The sequence below is a fragment of the Salmo trutta genome, chromosome 3, assembly GCF_901001165.1.
Source record: "Salmo trutta chromosome 3, fSalTru1.1, whole genome shotgun sequence".
Classification (NCBI taxonomy): domain Eukaryota; kingdom Metazoa; phylum Chordata; class Actinopteri; order Salmoniformes; family Salmonidae; genus Salmo; species Salmo trutta.
In genome coordinates, this window is record NC_042959.1 from 53,226,845 (window position 1) to 53,247,459 (window position 20,615).

General features: G+C 43.7%; 1 protein-coding gene across 1 annotated transcript in view; it reads left to right on the forward strand.

Moving 5' to 3' along the window:
• Window positions 1-11,742, forward strand: part of LOC115178471 (myotubularin-related protein 11) — a 36,461-nt gene extending 24,719 nt beyond the window's left edge. Inside the window, exons 7-17 of the mRNA XM_029739671.1 lie at window positions 843-990; window positions 1,217-1,304; window positions 2,477-2,565; window positions 2,916-3,040; window positions 5,383-5,461; window positions 5,931-6,001; window positions 7,164-7,336; window positions 7,489-7,659; window positions 7,969-8,187; window positions 8,736-9,059; window positions 9,405-11,742. Coding sequence (XP_029595531.1) covers window positions 843-990; window positions 1,217-1,304; window positions 2,477-2,565; window positions 2,916-3,040; window positions 5,383-5,461; window positions 5,931-6,001; window positions 7,164-7,336; window positions 7,489-7,659; window positions 7,969-8,187; window positions 8,736-9,059; window positions 9,405-9,839 — 1,922 coding nt within the window. The 3' untranslated portion in view covers window positions 9,840-11,742. The remainder of the gene's footprint in view (window positions 1-842; window positions 991-1,216; window positions 1,305-2,476; window positions 2,566-2,915; window positions 3,041-5,382; window positions 5,462-5,930; window positions 6,002-7,163; window positions 7,337-7,488; window positions 7,660-7,968; window positions 8,188-8,735; window positions 9,060-9,404) is intronic.
• The last annotated feature ends 8,873 nt before the right edge of the window (window positions 11,743-20,615 follow it).

Consider the following 20,615-nt stretch of genomic DNA (forward strand, 5'->3'; position numbering starts at 1 on the left):
AAATATTTCAAAAAATATATGATATATATATATAATATATATCTTACCTGAAAGTTACAGGTGCAGACACAAAATATAAAACATCTAGCTGTCAACTAAGAAGTCACTTGGTTTTCACCATTACAGTGAATATCTGACTGGACAGAACATACTGTATACAGAAACATGAGCCACTACTATACACCATGCTAATATGTAATGCTATTCAATGCTACGGTACGCTACACTGGCCAGGATACATCCAGCTAGCTCTCAGGCAGCTCTAATGTTAAGCTATCTGAAACATCACCCTGCTGAACCCTGTCAAAGGTTCAAGTGTGGTCAGGATGTGTTCAGTTCAGGTCTATACACCAAACAACTGCAAAACCCTGACCTACAACCACAATTAGTCTTGAGTTTTCAAACTTTCACTCTAGCTGAATAGAGTAGCATTAAAGATACACTATGCAGAAATCGCAAGTATAGTGTAGAGAATCATTGTACCATGTAAACCGCTGTGAAATATATTTTCCATAACCAAAAATATAGTATTTTCAGCTGTTTGAAGCTGGTGTACAAAACCGAAAGTAAAAGACGCAAAAACTAAACTTAAGAACGGGAACCATAGAAATAGAACAGATGTAACGTTTCTTACACTTGCTTTTAATGAGAATGGCATATCTATAACACACATTTCTATGTGAATTTGGTCATGTTGCCCAAAAAGTTACATAATGCAGCTTTAAACGTGATATAAAAATGTATTAATAGTGATACACATCAAATCAGCATAACCAATGTTTCAGTGTGGCTTTTCTCAAGGAAGCTACATCTCTCCACCACCCCCTCTCTCTTCCCCCCAGAGATGAAGCAGTTTCTAAGTAACCGTAGGCGTGACGCCCAGATGAACTGGTTTGATAGTTTGTCGGACTGGGAGCAGGAGCTAGAGAGGACCGGGACTTGCGGCTGGAGGGTCAGCTCTGTCAATGACCGCTTTGAGATGTCCACCAGGTAGCCTATACACCCACCATCTGACGCTTCCTGGTGGTTAACCTGTTTGGAACTTTATTAGTGGAAAATATAAAATACATGATATAGTTGCCCACTCTGGTCCTGTTAGTGTTGGGCTGGAACAGAAGCCTGTGCACACTGTGCTCCTGGTGTATAGTCAGTGTCCTAGCCCAAATGCCCATTAAACTTGCAATGGTTAATGTCATTTTCTCCTATTTCATTTCAGTCTGCCCAAGTTCAACGTGGTCCCTCAGAAAGTTCTAGACACTGAGCTGAAGAAGACCTTTGCCCATTTCAACGAGGGACGCATTCCTGTAAGTAGAACTCTACCACTCATCAATATCAGTCATTCCTGTAAGTAGAACTCTACCACTCATCAATATCAGTCATTCCTGTAAGTAGAACTCTACCACTCATCAATATCAGTCATTCCTGTAAGTAGAACTCTACCACTCATCAATATCAGTCATTCCTGTAAGTAGAACTCTACCACTCATCAATATCAGTCATTCCTGTAAGTAGAACTCTACCACTCATCAATATCAGTCATTCCTGTAAGTAGAACTCTACCACTCATCAATATCAGTCATTCCTGTAAGTAGAACTCTACCACTCATCAATATCAGTCATTCCTGTAAGTAGAACTCTACCACTCATCAATATCAGTCATTCCTGTAAGTAGAACTCTACCACTCATCAATATCAGTTTCCTGTAAGTAGAACTCTACCACTCATCAATATCAGTCATTCCTGTAAGTAGAACTCTACCACTCATCAATATCAGTCATTCCTGTAAGTAGAACTCTACCACTCATCAATATCAGTCATTCCTGTAAGTAGAACTCTACCACTCATCAATATCAGTTTCCTGTAAGTAGAACTCTACCACTCATCAATATCAGTCATTCCTGTAAGTAGAACTTTACCACTCATCAATATCAGTCATTCCTGTAAGTAGAACTCTACCACTCATCAATATCAGTCATTCCTGTAAGTAGAACTTTACCACTCATCAATATCAGTCATTCCTGTAAGTAGAACTTTACCACTCATCAATATCAGTCATTCCTGTAAGTAGAACTCTACCACTCATCAATATCAGTCATTCCTGTAAGTAGAACTCTACCACTCATCAATATCAGTCATTCCTGTAAGTAGAACTCTACCACTCATCAATATCAGTTTCCTGTAAGTAGAACTCTACCACTCATCAATATCAGTCATTCCTGTAAGTAGAACTCTACCACTCATCAATATCAGTCATTCCTGTAAGTAGAACTTTACCACTCATCAATATCAGTCATTCCTGTAAGTAGAACTTTACCACTCATCATATGACCCCACAATATCAGTCATATCAGAAAACTCAGTTAAAATCTCATGCCCTTGGTCACTAAGAACTCATACAGGGATTTCAGAACATATCCAAAAACCATTACTATTGAGACCACGTTGTGTCTAAATCTGTGTGACTGTTATACTCCAGCGCTGGTGTTGGCGACATCCTCGTGGCAGTAACCTGCTACGGATGGCCAGCTTCCAGAACAACATCTACCATGAGAAGGATGACATCAGGTGTGTGCACGTGTTTTTGTGTGTGTGTGTGTGTGTGTGTGTGAGAGAGAGAGATGGAGGAAGATAGAGAGAGATTAACATAGTAATACTGTTGTTGTTTGTTTTTATGCCAAAGGCTATTGCTTCACACAATAATTTTTTAAGTCAAAACTAACCTGTAATCGTGTACATGTTACCCGGCCATTCCTGAGATGGGACAGGTTAGCAGGCTATCGTTGAATGCTATTCCTTGTGCATGTCTGAGATGTCTGAGGGCTATGGTTACAAAGTGATGGAATGTGACATGTCTAATCACAGAGAATAATGCTAAGGGGTTCCTGTCTGTCTGTCCTGTGGGGGTGTTACTGTAGGAACCTGGAGTTGATCCTGTTTGGGGGCCAGTCTCTATGTGTGGTGGTGGAGCTGGGAGACGAGATGCCTTCACCTACAGACATACAGCTGGCACACACCCGCCTACGGGCTCTGTGTCTGGGAGGTCGGTACAGACCTTTTGCACCTTTTGGAAAGACAAGTGTATTAGTCTGTGTTTTAATGTATCTGACAAAGACCCACACTGGATAAAATGTTGGTCAAAATGTTGCTACAGTGCATTTAAACATAGGAGTGTATTCTGTTTTTGTTTCACGTGATGGCCTGATAGACATTTGATTGGAGTTGCCAGTTTCATTGGCAAGCCCTCCCGTGCCGTCTTTTTTATTTGTTGACAAATTCATTCGCTTTAGCACAGGTTTTACACCGCATCTATGGAGGGGCACTCTAGCCTTGAGGGACAGTGGGCATGCAGATTTTATAGAGGACATAAAGTGGTGTTAATCTATTTCCATGTGTTTCCCATTACAATGCTACTGAGACAGAGATGGTAGGTTAGTAGAGATCACATCCAGATAACAAGACCCCAGACACCAATTTACCTCCTGAAATTACGGATTTGGATTCAATTGGATCCTCAATAAATCAATGTAAACCCCCTCATATAAGCGTACACCAGTGGTGTTAAAATACTTTAAAGTACTACTTAAGTAGTTTTTTGGGGTATCTGTACTTTACTTTACTGTTTATATTTTTGTCAACTTTTACGTTTACTCCACTACATTCCTAAAGAAAATAATGTACTTTTTACTTCTTACATTGTCCCTGACACCCAAAAGTACTCGTTACATTTTGAACACTTAGCAGGACAGGAAAATTGTCTAATTCACACACTTATCAAGAGAACATCCCTGGTCATCCCTACTGCCTCTTATCTGGCAGTCTCACTAAACACAAATGCTTAATTTGTAAATTATGTTTGAGTGTTGAACTGTGCCCCTGGCTATCCATAAATTAAAAAAACAAGAAAATCGTGTTGTCTGGTTTGCTTAATATAAGAAATGTTTAATGATTTATACTTTTACTTTTGATACTTAAGTACATTTCAAACCAAATACTTTTAGACTTTTACTCAAGTAGTATTTTACTGGGAGATTTTCACTTTTACTTGAGTCATTTTCTTTTAAGGTATCTTTACTTTTACGCAAGTATGAAAATTGGGTACTTTTTCCACCACTGGCGTACACTACTCATTTAAAAAATAAAATAAAATGTATTTTTATTTCACCTTTATTTAACCAGGTAGGCCAGTTGAGAACAAGTTCTCATTTACAACTGCGACCTGGCCAAGATAAAGCAAAGCAGTGCGACAAAAACAACAACACAGAGTTACACGTAAACAAACGTACAGTCAATAACACAATAGAAAAATCTATGTACAGTGTGTGCAAATGTAGAATATTAGGGAGGTAAGGCAATAAATAGGCCATAGAGGTGAAATAATTAGAATTTAGCATTAACACTGGAGTGATAGATGTGCAGATGATGATGTGCAAGTAGAGATACTGGGGTGCAAAAGAGCAAAAAGTTAAATAACAATATGGGGATGAGGTAGTTGGGTGGGCTATTTACAGATTGGCTGTGTACAGGTACAGTGATCGGTAAGCTGCTCTGACAGCTGATGCTTAAAGTTAGAGAGTCTCCAGCTTCAGTGCTTTTTGCAATTCGTTCCTGTCATTGGCAGCAGAGAACTGGCAGGAAAGGCGGCCAAAAGAGGTGTTGGCTTTGGGGATGACCAGTGAAATATACCTGCTGGAGTGCGTGCTACGGGTGGGTGTTGCTATGGTGACCAGTGAGCTGAGATAAGGCGGGGCTTTACCTAGCAAAGACTTATAGATGACCTGGATCCAGTGGGTTTGGCGACGAATATGTAGCGATATGCAAATTTTACGATATGTGAGCACCATGTGATGGTGGCATGTTTTTCCTGACGCTTCGTCCTGTAATGCTGTGAGAAGTCAAAAAAGCTATGAGAGACTGTTTATCTAGACTAGGAGACAACTAGTTTCCTAGACAACACCCTCTCTGTTGTGCTGATGTGGAGTTCACATTGTCAAGGCAGGGCACACCAAAGGTCACTGACTCCCATGGCTCACACATTGCCAGCACAATGCTCACATTGTTTGGTTTATTGTGGGATACCTTTACACAAGGCTGAGGGATTTGGATAGACAACAACCACAGAAATCTATGGGCCTCACTCATCATGTCATGTTTGAGCTACCTTAACAATTGTGAAATATTTCTTTAAAACTTAAACAATATGTCTTCAGAAGATATTTATTTACAACCAAACTAATTTGATATGTAGAGCTATGGATCTTATTTAAAGATTTCAGGTGCAATAGTATATCTTAAAACTTCAAATCCCCACTCTAATTTATGTACAATAAGGCTCCTTCGACAAAACACGAACAAGGTTTCTTTGTCTTCTGTGTTGGTCCACAGACATCTCCACATCTGTGTCTGTGCCAGATGACAAATGGCTGTCTACGCTGGAGAGCACCCATTGGCTGGACTACACCAGGTGAGAGGTCCTGATTGGCTTCTCATCAAAGCAATAAACCATCTGTAATAAATGTGCTGGGCCTACATTGATGTGGTCGATTTTTTTATGTCTACCTAGTAATGATAGTGAATAGCCTGTAACGCAATGTTGATGTAGTATGAATGTACCATTATAGCACATTAGCCTAGCCCTGGTTGAATATGTGGCTTTATTGTGTTACATTAGCTGTAAGCAGAATTGGAATGCTCTAACATACTGTTACAGAACATACCTTTAGCATGAGGCTATAATAGGCCTACACACATGGATGTTGAATGTAGCTCTGTGGGAGCTTGTTATATCTACACAGTAGACGAAGACCTAGTGCATAGCTTTTTTACAGGCTTACACACGTGGATGTTGAAGCGTCTATGTGCTAAAACCAGCTATAACTGTGAAAGTAGCATAGCATTAGCCTGATTAGCATGCTGCTCTGCTCCCACCCCAGGTGTTGTCTGAGGAAAGCTGCTGAGGTGGCCTGCCTGCTCCGCGGAGGTCACCTGACCGTGGTGCTTCAAGGTGAGTCACGTGACGAGGGCCAAGCAGCACCGAATATTCAATCCGTTCATTTATTATTCACGCTGCGTCCCTCATTAAAGCGGCATTAGGGCTTACCCTGAAGGAGACTCGTACTTTAGAAGCACTACTCTACCAGGACACTAATACAGCAGGTGGTAAGTCTATTGTGTCTGGTGAGATTGTGTTATGGTAGTGTACCATACTGTCATGCTGACTGGCTCACTTAGTTGTGGAAGTTTACTGTAGTGTGTTGGAAGTTCAAGGTGGGTGCCAGTCTGTCTGTTTTAGCCAGCTTGTGGTTGTCTTGCCACATAAGGCAAGGACGTAGCGAACTAGCGATGTTGAATATAAATAGTCTGGCACCCAGGCTGGAGACCACAGCCTTGGAGAGATAAGTGTAATATTACAGTCTATTATGAGAGAGAACAGTCTTATGGCAAGCTACAGACGTTCTTGACTAAATACAACTATGTTCATACATTATTATTACATGACTTCATGTACTGACACATATAATTGGGCTGTGAGAGTCAGTCCTAGTCTGTTGATACCTAAGGCAGCTACCACAGACTGAAAAGTCAACAGAACTCTGTGTCAAATGAACAACGGCTGCTACTGCGCTGTGATTTTCCCTTCCCCCGTATGAGTTGTGTTGTCTGGCCAGCCTCAAGTGGGCTTTTTGGAGAAGAGGGTTGTATATCACCCCCCTAAAACCACAGAGCTGACAGTGTCCTGAACACAAGTAAATGACTGGAGAAATGACCCAATGGCATTTTCAGACAGGCCCAGCCAACAATCCCCCTTGCCTGTGGTTAGAAAAAACCTGGCAACCAGATGTGGAGATTTGGGAGAAGTTCTATTCTAGTCCGGGGGGGGGGACTTTTTGTGAAAATGAAAGGGCTGATGTCAGACTGTGGCATTTGGATTGTCATGTTGTGTTGTTTTTTTATACACTTATCTTATCCTCTGATATCTGAGCCCTGAAAATGTGTTCTGTTACTGTATTCAGTTACAAATGATTATTGATGGTCTTTTTCTCCAGTACGGAGAAAAAAAAATGTATGAAATGAAATGTATGCATTCACTACTGTAAGTCGCTCTGGATAAGAGCGTCTGCTAAAATGACTAAAATGTCAAATGTATTTCCTCCTGTTGTGTGCAGAGGCGGAAGACCGGGACATGACCTGTGTGGTGTCCAGTCTGGTCCAGGTCATGTGTGACCCCCACTGCAGGACCAGAGCGGGCTTCCAGGGTCTGGTGCAGAAGGAGTGGGTGATGGCCGGACACCGCTTCCTCAGCCGCATCAACTACCACAGGGACAGCGACAAGGAAGAGGTGAGAGGATAAGCTGTCACCTATCAGTGGTCATAGAGGAAAAAAGGCAAGGAGAGGAAACTATTTGCATTAGGACACAGCGTTTAATGCCAGTCATTTGTCTGTGGTGATCTTTCTTCCCTTTCTTTAACCCTGTGTTTTGTCCCCACTAGGCACCAGTGTTCCTGCTCTTTCTGGACTGTGTGTGGCAGTTGTGGGTCCAGTACCCGTCCCGCTTCCAGCTGACAGGGGACTTCCTGCTGGCCCTCCATGACAGCTTCCACCTGCCCCTCTTCAGCAGTTTTCTGGCCAACTGCCACAGGGAGAGGTGCAAACGTTCACAGGTAGGCCACTGTTCAGCAACACCCCCGCTAATGCTGAAGCTGTAGTACTAGATAAGATACACTGTAGGTATGCTACTGTAGGCTAACATGGAAAAAGTTGGAAATACCTGTATCAAGGTTTGAAAGTCGTAAATTCTGTAAACCATCTTAGATTAAAGCGGTTGATTTGCGAGGCGAGTCCACGTCATTTTCAATCCCACACATGCATCAGGTCAGATCGTCTTCAACGATAACTCTTGAATGAGCTCAGATTGAATCAGACACTGTTCTCTCACCTTTTCTTCCTCCATCCCTTCCTGTCTCTCCCAGAACCTATCCCAGAGTTACACTCCAGTGAACGGCTGGAGAGACGTGGTACCCAGGGGCTCCTTCCCAGACTCCTCAGACCCCCCTCTGCCCCCTGTGTGGGACTGGGCTCTGCAGTACAGCAGCCAGAGACGGGAACGTTTCACCCAGCCAGTGTCTCTGCCCGCCCTGCCACAGCCCCTATTCAACGGCAACCTCAACACCAACCCTGAGGCACACAGGGTAGGGGAGAGAGGATGTTGTTATGGGGTATACAGCCAGGCGCTAGGAGTGTGAAAAGCACAATATAAATGCAAATCATGCATTTGATCATTCATGTTAGAGTGCTTAGTAACTCAATTGCTATTTTAATGAGCTCTTGTCTTACAAAAGCCACCCCGCTCACACACACACAAATATTAACAGCCATGATGAGGAAAGAGCACAGGCCCACTGCACCTCCGTGTGGTAGGTCTCAGTATTGCAACAGGCTTAATTATATATTTTATTTTAATTGAACCTTTATTTAACTAGGCAAGTCAGTTAAGAACAAATTGTTATTTACAGTGACGGCCTAAGAACAGTGGGTTAACGGCCTTGTTCAGGGGCAGTACGACAGATTTTTACCTTGTCAGCTTAGGGGTTTGATCCAGCCAGCTTTCGGTTACTGGCCCAACGCTCTAACCACTAGACTACCTGCCGCCCTTAAGGTACATAAGGGATATTTAAACGTATTAATCTCCATCTATCTCTTCCTCCCTATTTCTCTCTTCTCTCCCTCCCTCTCTCAGCTGAGTGACAGCGCACCAGGCTCTGTGTTCCTGCTCTCCAGGGGCTCCTTCTCCTGCTCTGCTAACCTCCTGCCCTGGCGCAGCGGAGGGGGCTCAGGCGTCTACCGGAAGAGCCACCGGAGAGGGGGGTCCTCCTCAGAGAACCTGCCGGGCCTGGAGAGGCTTCTGAAGGCCTGGGCCCTCACAGAACTCCCCCAGGGCCACACCACCATAGCCGGTCTCCAGGGGCCCCTGGACCCCTATGAGCCTCTGCTGCCCTTGCTCCTGGGGCCCTGCTTAGGTGTGTGGAGGGACTGCTACCTCCGCGGGGCTCTTCATGCTCAGGTACATAAGGAAGGAGGATCATTCTCACTACTATACAGAGCCTAAAACACTGTTGCCATGGGGATGTTTATAATAGCCTACTCTACTGGTATGTGGGTGGGAGATCAAAATGAACTTTGAACTCGGATTCTGAAAAAGGATTTCAGCTAGAGGTATTGCATAAAAAATGTAGTAAGAAATTGAAATTAATATTTTTATTCAACTGAATATTTGATGCAACGTTGTACTGGACAAGCTTCTAATTTTTGCTGGTCACATCAGAAACTACAATTAGTTCCTCATGGATGGCTGTAGTCATGATGGTGTTATAAACTAACAGAAACCCTGGCTATGATGTGCCTTCAGGCTTTCTCCCACCCCATCTCCTCATCCACCCAGCACCCAGTGGAACGGCTAGCCTGGGAGGTCCAGCAGCTTAGAGACAAGCTGGCGTTGGCCTCCAGCACCACTAACACAGTCCCATCCAAGACACAGGAGCCCCGTCGGACAGACTCCAACCTCAACCAGAACACCAACAATAGTACCTTCCTCTTCCCAGCCTGCAGAACCCCTGGGCTGGTTGTCTCTAGAACCACGCCCCCTATCTTGAACCTCCAACCCAGGGTTCCTCCAGCTTCCTCTTCCCCTCTTTCTAGACCTGGCCAGAGAGACAGCAGCAAGCACACATTCCTATTTGGCCACCCATCCTCTTCAGAGGCCCGTCCAGACCAGCGTTACTTCCCCGCGCCCAATAATAATGCCAAGCTGCCCAAGAGCAACGGTCCTTCACTGGGTTCCTGAGCTCTGGGTGACCGCTCTCAGTTAGCACAAATGGTACAAACTGTTCCCCCTGGCTCAGAACTCTAGAACCTATACACACCCTCCAAGACTCTATTTCCTTCCCCGACACCTGATCTCTGGGTGGAACCAGATGTGATTTTCCTGTCAAGGCCTGTTTGAGGGGCTTTGAGGCCATAACAAGACGAGGAGAGTCATGTACTGAGCAGGGAGGAGAGACTAAACTGCAGTAATAATGCATTGAGCAGTGCAAAGCACAAATAGTATTTGGAATGTTTCTGAAAGATTGTTTAACTTGTAACAAATTGTCTTGTTTTCCTGAATATGACACCTGAACTGATGGTCTGATCAGCATTCTCTAAGAACGTATTGGTGTTTCTAAAAGCAGCAAGCTAATACCCAAAAAGAGTAAGGGCTGATGATGATTGATCAAATAATGAGTCGTTGGCTGAAATATGGAATCAAACACTTCTATTGATCAGACTTCAGCTGTTTTTAGAATCATGATTTCAACTGAGTGACAACCTTCATTCTTGACCAGACAGCTATAATAGGACTGTTGTCCTGACTCTTCGCTCCTTTTGAGTGACAATAACCCACAATTCCAAAACCAACTCAGCCTTGAGAGGAAAAATACAGAGAGCTGTTCACCAAGTAAACACTAGAGACAGACATTGGCGTCACAAAAAACATGCAGTAAATTTGATCTGGAATTTAGGGCACTGGAGCTATTTTGATACTGTTCCCATATCTTTATACTCGCATGCATGCTAGTAGTGAACTCTGTATCATAACCCTGTTTTTCAGAATATGGCCATGGTCAGTTAATATTGCTGTAAGTGTGCATGATTGAGGTAAAAGTGCTGTTATTTTTATGGTCTGTGCATCTCTATTGAGAGTTCTAAGTATTATTGACCAACTTTGGTTGCGTATGAATTTCAGAATATTTAACGATACATTTTTAAGTGGTCGGGACCAAGATGAGTATTACTCTTCCCCCCCCCCCCCCCCCCCTTATGGTGTCATTGTTCTGATTGTTCATATTTATAATTTACTTTTATTCGGTTCTTCTAGATGTAGTTTTTTTAAGGTAAGCTACTTTTTTTTTTTTTTTCAATAGTGTCTTTTTTCATTACTTGTCCTGACTGCTAGTTTCGTATGCAGCTAGCATTCAGGTCAAGGACTTCTAAATGCGTCATTTCATTCAAAGCCCAGTGAGCTATTGGGACTGAGCTACTCAGTCCAGCCAGATTTTTGTTTGCATGATGTGGATATTAAGCAGCAAATACACTGGCATGATTTCCATATACTGTAACACTCTTCAGACTACAAGGATGTACTGTATGTTTATACAAAACAAGCATTTCCATGCTGAGAAGTACTTGTAATGTGTGACATAGGATGAAAGGGTTTCTGGCTGGCATACAATGTATTTCTCACTGAAATGTCTCATTATGTTTATTATGAAATATAAAGGCTGAAGGTGGTAATGTATATGACTTACATTGGCGTACATCACTCTTGTATTACCTACAGTCATTCCTATGCCTCAGTACGAGAGCATTTAGAATTATTCAATGGCTGCAAATATTCATTGTTGAATATCACAGCACTGTTTGATATCAGTTACTAAATATCAGGTTGTTTGAGTTTTTGGATTTGATGCCAGTACTTTTGCTCTTGTCTTCCATGGAAAAAACACAGTCATCACATTCCCTAATGGCATTGGCTATACAAAGAGAAAATGAAAGTCCCTTTCTGCATGCAACCCTACTTCCTGTATCTATACACTATTATATATTTAAATGTTTTGGTACGAATGACAAAATGATTTGCCAGATGTACATATTTTTTGTATCAGCATGTTAGGATCCTGATTAATAAACTGTATTATAAGGTCATAAAATCTTTGCTTTCAAGTTTCAAAGTGACGTGCACATGATACAACAGGTGTAAAACACTACAGTTAAATTCTTACCTTGAGAGCTCCTTCCAAAAATGCAATGAAAGTAATATACAGTAGATGATAGAATAAAAAAATACAAGTAAGAATAAAAACCTCGAACTGTGATGAGAGCTAAAGAACACGAGAATGCAAGTATTTACCTTATTCAGTGTGTAGGGGTACTGGAGTGGTTGTATATACAGGTCAGTACCAGTACCTTATTCAGTGTGTAGGGGTACTGGAGTGGTTGTATATACAGGTCAGTCCCATTACCTTATTCAATGTGTAGGGGTACTGGAGTGGTTGTATATACAGGTCAGTACCAGTACCTTATTCAGTGTGTAGGGGTACTGGAGTGGTTGTATATACAGGTCAGTCCCAGTACCTTATTCAGTGTGTAGGGGTACTGGAGTGGTTGTATATACAGGTCAGTCCCAGTACCTTATTCAGTGTGTAGGGGTACTGGAGTGGTTGTATATACAGGTCAGTACCAGTACCTTATTCAGTGTGTAGGGGTACTGGAGTGGTTGTATATACAGGTCAGTCCCATTACCTTATTCAATGTGTAGGGGTACTGGAGTGGTTGTATATACAGGTCAGTACCAGTACCTTATTCAGTGTGTAGGGGTACTGGAGTGGTTGTATATACAGGTCAGTCCCAGTACCTTATTCAGTGTGTAGGGGTACTGGAGTGGTTGTATATACAGGTCAGTCCCAGTACCTTATTCAGTGTGTAGGGGTACTGGAGTGGTTGTATATACAGGTCAGTACCAGTACCTTATTCAGTGTGTAGGGGTACTGGAGTGGTTGTATATACAGGTCAGTCCCATTACCTTATTCAATGTGTAGGGGTACTGGAGTGGTTGTATATACAGGTCAGTCCCAGTACCTTATTCAGTGTGTAGGGGTACTGGAGTGGTTGTATATACAGGTCAGTCCCAGTACCTTATTCAGTGTGTAGGGGTACTGGAGTGGTTGTATATACAGGTCAGTCCCAGTACCTTATTCAATGTGCAGGGGTACTGGAGTGGTTGTATATACAGGTCAGTCCCAGTACCTTATTCAGTGTGTAGGGGTACTGGAGTGGTTGAGGTGTGTTTACATGAAAAGTGACTGGTAGGATATACATGTAAACAGGAGTAATAGTGACCAGTAGCAGGATAAATAGATACTAATGGTAATACAGACATGTAAACAGGAGTAATAGTGACCAGTAGCAGGATAAATAGATACTAATGGTAATACAGACATGTAAACAGGAGTAATAGTGACCAGTAGCAGGATAAATAGATACTAATGGTAATACAGACATGTAAACAGGAGTAATAGTGACCAGTAGCAGGATAAATAGATACTAATGGTAATACAGACATGTAAACAGGAGTAATAGTGACCAGTAGCAGGATAAATAGATACTAATGGTAATACAGACATGTAAACAGGAGTAATAGTGACCAGTAGCAGGATAAATACTAATGGTAATACAGACATGTTAACAGGAGTAATAGTGACCAGTAGCAGGATAAATAGATACTAATGGTAATACAGACATGTAAACAGGAGTAATAGTGACCAGTAGCAGGATAAATAGATACTAATGGTAATACAGACATGTTAACAGGAGTAATAGTGACCAGTAGCAGGATAAATAGATACTAATGGTAATACAGACATGTAAACAGGAGTAATAGTGACCAGTAGCAGGATAAATAGATACTAATGGTAATACAGACATGTAAACAGGAGTAATAGTGACCAGTAGCAGGATAAATACTAATGGTAATACAGACATGTAAACAGGAGTAATAGTGACCAGTAGCAGGATAAATACTAATGGTAATACAGACATGTAAACAGGAGTAATAGTGACCAGTAGCAGGATAAATACTAATGGTAATACAGACATGTAAACAGGAGTAATAGTGACCAGTAGCAGGATAAATAGATACTAATGGTAATACAGACATGTAAACAGGAGTAATAGTGACCAGTAGAAGGATAAATAGATACTAATGGTAATACAGACATGTAAACAGGAGTAATAGTGACCAGTAGCAGGATAAATAGATACTAATGGTAATACAGACATGTAAACAGGAGTAATAGTGACCAGTAGCAGGATAAATAGATACTAATGGTAATACAGACATGTAAACAGGAGTAATAGTGACCAGTAGAAGGATAAATAGATACTAATGGTAATACAGACATGTAAACAGGAGTAATAGTGACCAGTAGCAGGATAAATAGATACTAATGGTAATACAGACATGTAAACAGGAGTAATAGTGACCAGTAGCAGGATAAATAGATACTAATGGTAATACAGACATGTAAACAGGAGTAATAGTGACCAGTAGCAGGATAAATAGATACTAATGGTAATACAGACATGTTAACAGGAGTAATAGTGACCAGTAGCAGGATAAATAGATACTAATGGTAATACAGACATGTAAACAGGAGTAATAGTGACCAGTAGCAGGATAAATAGATACTAATGGTAATACAGACATGTTAACAGGAGTAATAGTGACCAGTAGCAGGATAAATAGATACTAATGGTAATACAGACATGTAAACAGGAGTAATAGTGACCAGTAGCAGGATAAATAGATACTAATGGTAATACAGACATGTAAACAGGAGTAATAGTGACCAGTAGCAGGATAAATAGATACTAATGGTAATACAGACATGTTAACAGGAGTAATAGTGACCAGTAGCAGGATAAATAGATACTAATGGTAATACAGACATGTAAACAGGAGTAATAGTGACCAGTAGAAGGATAAATAGATACTAATGGTAATACAGACATGTTAACAGGAGTAATAGTGACCAGTAGAAGGATAAATAGATACTAATGGTAATACAGACATGTAAACAGGAGTAATAGTGACCAGTAGCAGGATAAATAGATACTAATGGTAATACAGACATGTAAACAGGAGTAATAGTGACCAGTAGCAGGATAAATAGATACTAATGGTAATACAGACATGTTAACAGGAGTAATAGTGACCAGTAGCAGGATAAATACTAATGGTACTGGAAATCAATAGTCAATGTACAGTGGCGTAATGGAGTAATAAATCAAATCAATCATCATTTTAGCAGCGTAGCTTGTGTCTGAGTGGGTAGAGACCTGTGAATGGGCATAGTCAGTGTGGATAGTCTGTGGGAGAGCAGTTATTTTTTAATTTTATTTATTTCACCTTAATTTAACCAGGTAGGCCAGTTGAGAACAAGTTCTCATTTACAACTGCGACCTGGCCAAGATAAAGCAAAGCAGTGCGACAAAAACAACAACACAGAGTTACACATGGGATAAAGAAACGAACAGTCAATAACACAATAGAAAAATCTGTATAGTGTGTGCAAATGAAGTAAGGAGGTAAGGCAATAAATAGGTCAATAGTGGCAAAGTAATTACAATTTAGCAATTTCCACTGGAGTGATATGTGCAGATGAGGATGTGCAAGTAGAAACACTGGTGTGCAAAAGTGCAGAAAAACAAATATGGGGATGAGGTAGGTAGTTGGTTGGATGGGCTATTTACAGATGGGCTGTGTACAGTTGCAGCTATCAGTAAGCTGCTCTGACAGCTGAAGCTTAAAGTTAGTGAGGGAGATATAGGTCTCCAACTTCAGTGATTTTTGCAATTCGTTTCAGTCATTGGCAGCAGAGAACTGAAAGGAAAGGTGGCCAAAGGAGGTGTTGGCTTTGGGGATGACCAGTTAGCCATTAAGCCTTATGGCCAGGGGATGGATGCTATTAAGGAGTCTGAGCCTTGAAGCACCTGCACCACATGCCAGATGGAGCATGGAAAACAGTCCATGTCTCGGGTGGCTGTAGTCTTTGGCAATTATTCGGGCCGTTTTCAGATACCGCCTGGCATGTGCGTCTTGGATGGATGGGAGCTCGCCGCCAGTGATGCGCTGGGCCGGCCGCACCACCCTCTGTAGGGCCTTCCGGTCGCAGGCAGTGCAATTGCCATACCAGACGGCGATACAGTCAGAATGCTCTCAATGGGTGCAGCTGTAAAAGTTTGAGCGGCCATGTCAAATCGTTTTAGCCTTCTGAGGGAGAAGAGGCGTTGCTGACCATGTAAAGTCCTTAGTGATGTGGACACAGAGGAAATTGAAGCTCTTGACCCTCCACTGCGGCCATGTCGATGTGGATGGGGGTGTGCACGATCAGCTCCTTGGTCTTGCTGATGTTGAGGGAGAGGTTGTTGTCCTCGCACCACCCTGCCAGTTCTCTGACGACCTCCCTGTAGGCTGTCTCATAGCTGTTGGTGATCAGGTCTACCATCTTCGTGTCATCAGCAAACTTGATGATAGAGTTGGTTGTGTGCGGCCACAGTCGTGGGTAAACAGGCAGTACAGGAAGGGGGCTAAGCACACACTTGGGGTCCCATGTGTTGAGGGTCAGCGTGGCAGAGGTATTTTTGCCTACTCGCACAACCTGGGGTCAGCCCGTCAGGAAGTCCAGGATCCAGTTGAAGAGGGAGGTGTTCATTCCCAGGGTCCAGAGCTTGATAACAAGCTTGGAGGGCACTATGGTGTGAACGCTGAGCTGTTGTCGATGAACAGCATTCTCACAAGTATTCCTCTTGTCCAGGTGGGAGGGCTGTGTGGAGTGCAATTGAGATTGCCCTTGTCTGTAGATCTGTTTGGGCGGTATGCAAATTGGAGTGGGTCTAGGGTGTCTGGGATGATGGAGATGAGATGTGCCATGACCAGCCTTTCAAAACACTTCATGATTACAGATGAACTCAATGCATTTTATGCACGCTTTGACAAAAAGAACACAGGGGTCTCATGCTCTCCGGGGCTGACGTAAGGTTTTTAATCTGGTCAACACTCGCAAGGCCACAGGACCAGGCAGTATTCCAGGGCACGTTCTCAGAGCATGCGCAGACAAGCATCTTCATGGTCATGTTCAACCTCTCCAGTCTGTAATCCCTACATGTCTCAAGGTGACCACCAACATTCCTGTTCCCAAGAACTCTGAGGTTAACTTCCACAATGACTACTGCCCTCTAGCACTAACATCTGGTAGAGAGGCACCATTGGATAGATCACGGCTAAGTCTAACTTTGTAGTCTGTAGCCCCTGCCACATGCGTCGGAGCCGATGTTATAGGATACCACCTTGTTCCTATATTGTCCTTTTGCCTGTTTGATGACTCTGCAGAGGTCGTAGTGGGACTTCATGTACACATTTGTGTCCTTAGTCGTAGCCTCTGGGTTGGCTGCGATAGCCCTGTGTGCGGTAGCTCTGTCCTTTATTTTAGCGCATACCTCTGTGTTAATCCAGGGCTTTTGATTGGGGAAGCAGTCTTGCTTTTGCTGTGTCTGTGTGCGTTTGTGTCGGCCATGTCTACAGGCAGAAGGACACCCCTGCTAGTGAACTGATCCTCTGGCAACCAAATCATAAAATCTAATATTTGTCACATGCGCTGAATACTACAGGTGTAGACAGTACCGTGAAATGATTACTTACGAACCCTTAACCAACAATGCAGATTTGCGCTAAATAAACTAAAGGAAAAATAGTAACACAAAATAACAATAACTAGGATATATACAAGGTGTACCAGTACCAAGTCAATGTGCAGAGGTACGGGTCAGTCAAGGTAATTGAGGTAATATGTACATACAGGTAGAATAATAAACAGAGTAACAGCAGCGTATGTGAAGAGTGTGAATGTATGTATGTGTGTGTGTGTGGTGTCAATATGCATGTATGTGTTGGAGTGTCAGTGTAGTGTGTAGTTAGAGTCCAGTGAGTGTACAACGAGCCTGTGCAAGAGTGAGTGCATAGAAAATATAATAAATAAGAATAAAACAAGGGGGTCAATGCAAATAATCTGCGTAGCCTTTTGATTAACTGTTCAGCAGTCATATGGCTTGGGGATAGAATCTGTTAACAAGCTTTTTGGTCCCAGACTTGGCGCTCCGGTACCGGTTGCCGTGCGGTAGTAGAGAGAACAGTCCATGACTTGGGTGGCTGGAGTCTTTAACCATTTTTAGGGCCTTCCTCTGACACCGCCTGGTATAGAGGTCCTGGATGGCAGGAAGCTCGGCCCCAGTGATGTACTGGGCCGTTCGCACTACCCTCTGTAGTGCCTTGCGGTCGGATGCCAAGCAGTTGCCATACCAAGTGGTGATGCAACCAGTCAGGATGCTCTTGATGGTGCAGCTGTAGAACATTTTGAGGATCTGAGGTCCCATGCCAAATATTTTCAGTGTCCTGCGGGGGAATAAGTGTTGGTGTGTTTGGACCATGATAGGTTCTTAGTGATGTAGACACCAAGGAACGTGAAGCCATCAACCCGCTCCACTACAGCCCAGTCGATGTGAATGGGGGCGTGCTCTGCCCTCCTTTTCCTGTAGTCTATGATCAGCTCCTTTGTCTTGCTGACATTGAGGGAGAGGCTGTTGTCCTGGTACCACACTGCCAGGTCTCTGACCTCCTCCCAGATAGCTGGTTGTTTTGAAACTCCAGGCTAACCGGCAGGGGATCTCAGAGCAGCAGTGGGCCCCAGAGATGCATCTGTACAGGCCCACCTCTGAGTGGACATGTCCTGGCAGCCATCAACCACTGCCCCGCTGCCTTGGGGGTTAGTCTGGTACGACAAAGGCTAGGGCAGCACACCCTGAGAGAAAAGTAGCATGCTGGAGGCGAGCCGTAGGTGAACGCCGACAGTCTGGGGATCCGGCAGCCTCCTGCAGCTGTGGAAGACACCGGTCAAACTGGGTTTTCCTCCTTGCCACTGGAATTCACCTACCTACAGTGAAGTAGTGCTGTTGGGGATTGCGCACCCTCAGTAGCACTTTAAATAACTTCCTTTGCGCAGGTATCCACTTCTGACCTCGGTGAAGCCATCAACCGGAAACTGGACTAAAGTCTGGTGGCGTTGGGATGTCTGGTGACGGGGGCAGGAGTGAATGCACCGGGATCCCTTAATCAGACCACTGCACGCCAGCGGCACAGGACTATTATGGTCGCCAACAGTTAGGACTTGAGTGGCAGCTGCTCTTGGCAGACCCCTGTGTGACTGAGCAGACCTATTTAGGAGCCACACTCCTCACCCCAGCTGGGGAGAGGCCTAGAAAAGCTGGTCTAAAAATTGCCCACTCGCTCCATCCTGGATAGGCTACCGCACCTATCGGGAGTTCCACTCAGCAGTCTAAAAATGAAAACAAAATAATTCCCCTGAAACTGGCGACATGAAACATCAAAACTCTTTTGGACACTGATGATAATAAACGATAGACCCTATCGGAGAACAGCTTTGATTGGTGCAGAACTAAGGCACTAGCATTTTGCTACACTCGTATTAACATCTGCTAACCATGTGTATGTGACAAATAAAATTGATTTGATTTGACATCATTGACACCTCGAGACCAGGTTCCTGGATGAAGGTTCCCTGAAAGAGGAGGGAAAAGGCTAGACCTTCTTTTGGAAAGGTTACCCTCTGGGTGGACAACATCAGCACGGTGTGGAACTGGCAATTAAGAACAGCCTTTTACCCAGCCTCACCGAAACACCTGTCGGCATAAGTGAAAGAGTCATGTCTCCCCATATCCCCCTAGCCAAGATGTGTTTTGCTACTCCTCTCAGTGCATAAGCAACAACGTTACCATCTGAAAATGAGTCAAAGGACTGCTTCTACCAGTCACTACATGAGGCCATTCACCACATCCCCAGGAATGACAAAATCTTTCTGCTGGGTGACTTCAACGCTAGGGTGGGACAGAACAACAGGATATGGTGTGGAGTACTGGGTAGGCATGGTGTTGGCCAGCTCAATGAGAACGGCATGAGACTGCTAACTATGTCCAGAGCACAATCTCATTTTCACTAACACCTTGTTCCAGCAGGAGAACAAATAAAACATAATGGATGCACCCATGCTCCAAATACTGGCACCTGATCGACTACGTCATAGTGAGACATTCTGACACGAATGATGTCCTGCTGACACATACTATGAGGGGTGTGTAACCGATGTGAAATGGCTAGCTAGTTAGCAGGGTGCGCTAATAGCGTTTCAATCGGTGACATCCCTCGCTCTGAGATGAAGTAGTTGTTCCCCTTGCTCTGCAAGGGCCGCGGCTTTTGTGGAGCGATGGGTAACGATGCTTCGTGGGAGGCAGTTGTTGATGTGTGCAGAGAGTCCCTGGTTCGAGCCCAAGTAGGGGCGAGAAGAGGGACGGAAGCAAAACTGTTACAGGTGCTGAATGCTGAACAGATCACTGTATGATACTGGCTAAACTCCAGGTGAGAATACGTAACCCCAACGCCTGCAGAAGTCCAGTAAGAGGCCTCTGCACTGTACTCGGCTTGAGAAAGCTGCAGTAAGGGACGAGTTCCTTCTCCCTCTCGCTAAAAGGCTGAGGGAGACTTAGCCTCTTCTGAGCGCAGAGGACCCCATGGACCAGAAGTGGGCATCTATTAGCTCAGTGCTCTATCAGGCAGCGGCCCACTCCATTGGCTACAGAGGTATGAAACATCCGGACTGGTTCAATGAGAACTGACACCATCACAAACCCACTGGACAATATGCACAAAGTGCACAGGGCTACTCTCAACAGCCACACATCTGCTACCCTCCACCATCAATGGCATGCTAGAGGCGTCACTACAGACCCTGGTTCGATCCCGGGCTGTATCACAACCGGCCGTGATCGGGAGTCCCATAGGGCGGAGCATAATTGGCCCAGCGTGGCCCGGGTTAGGGGAGGGTTCGGCTGGGGTAGGCCATCATTGTAAATAAGAATTTGTTCTTAACTGACTTGCCTAGTTAAATAAAGGTTA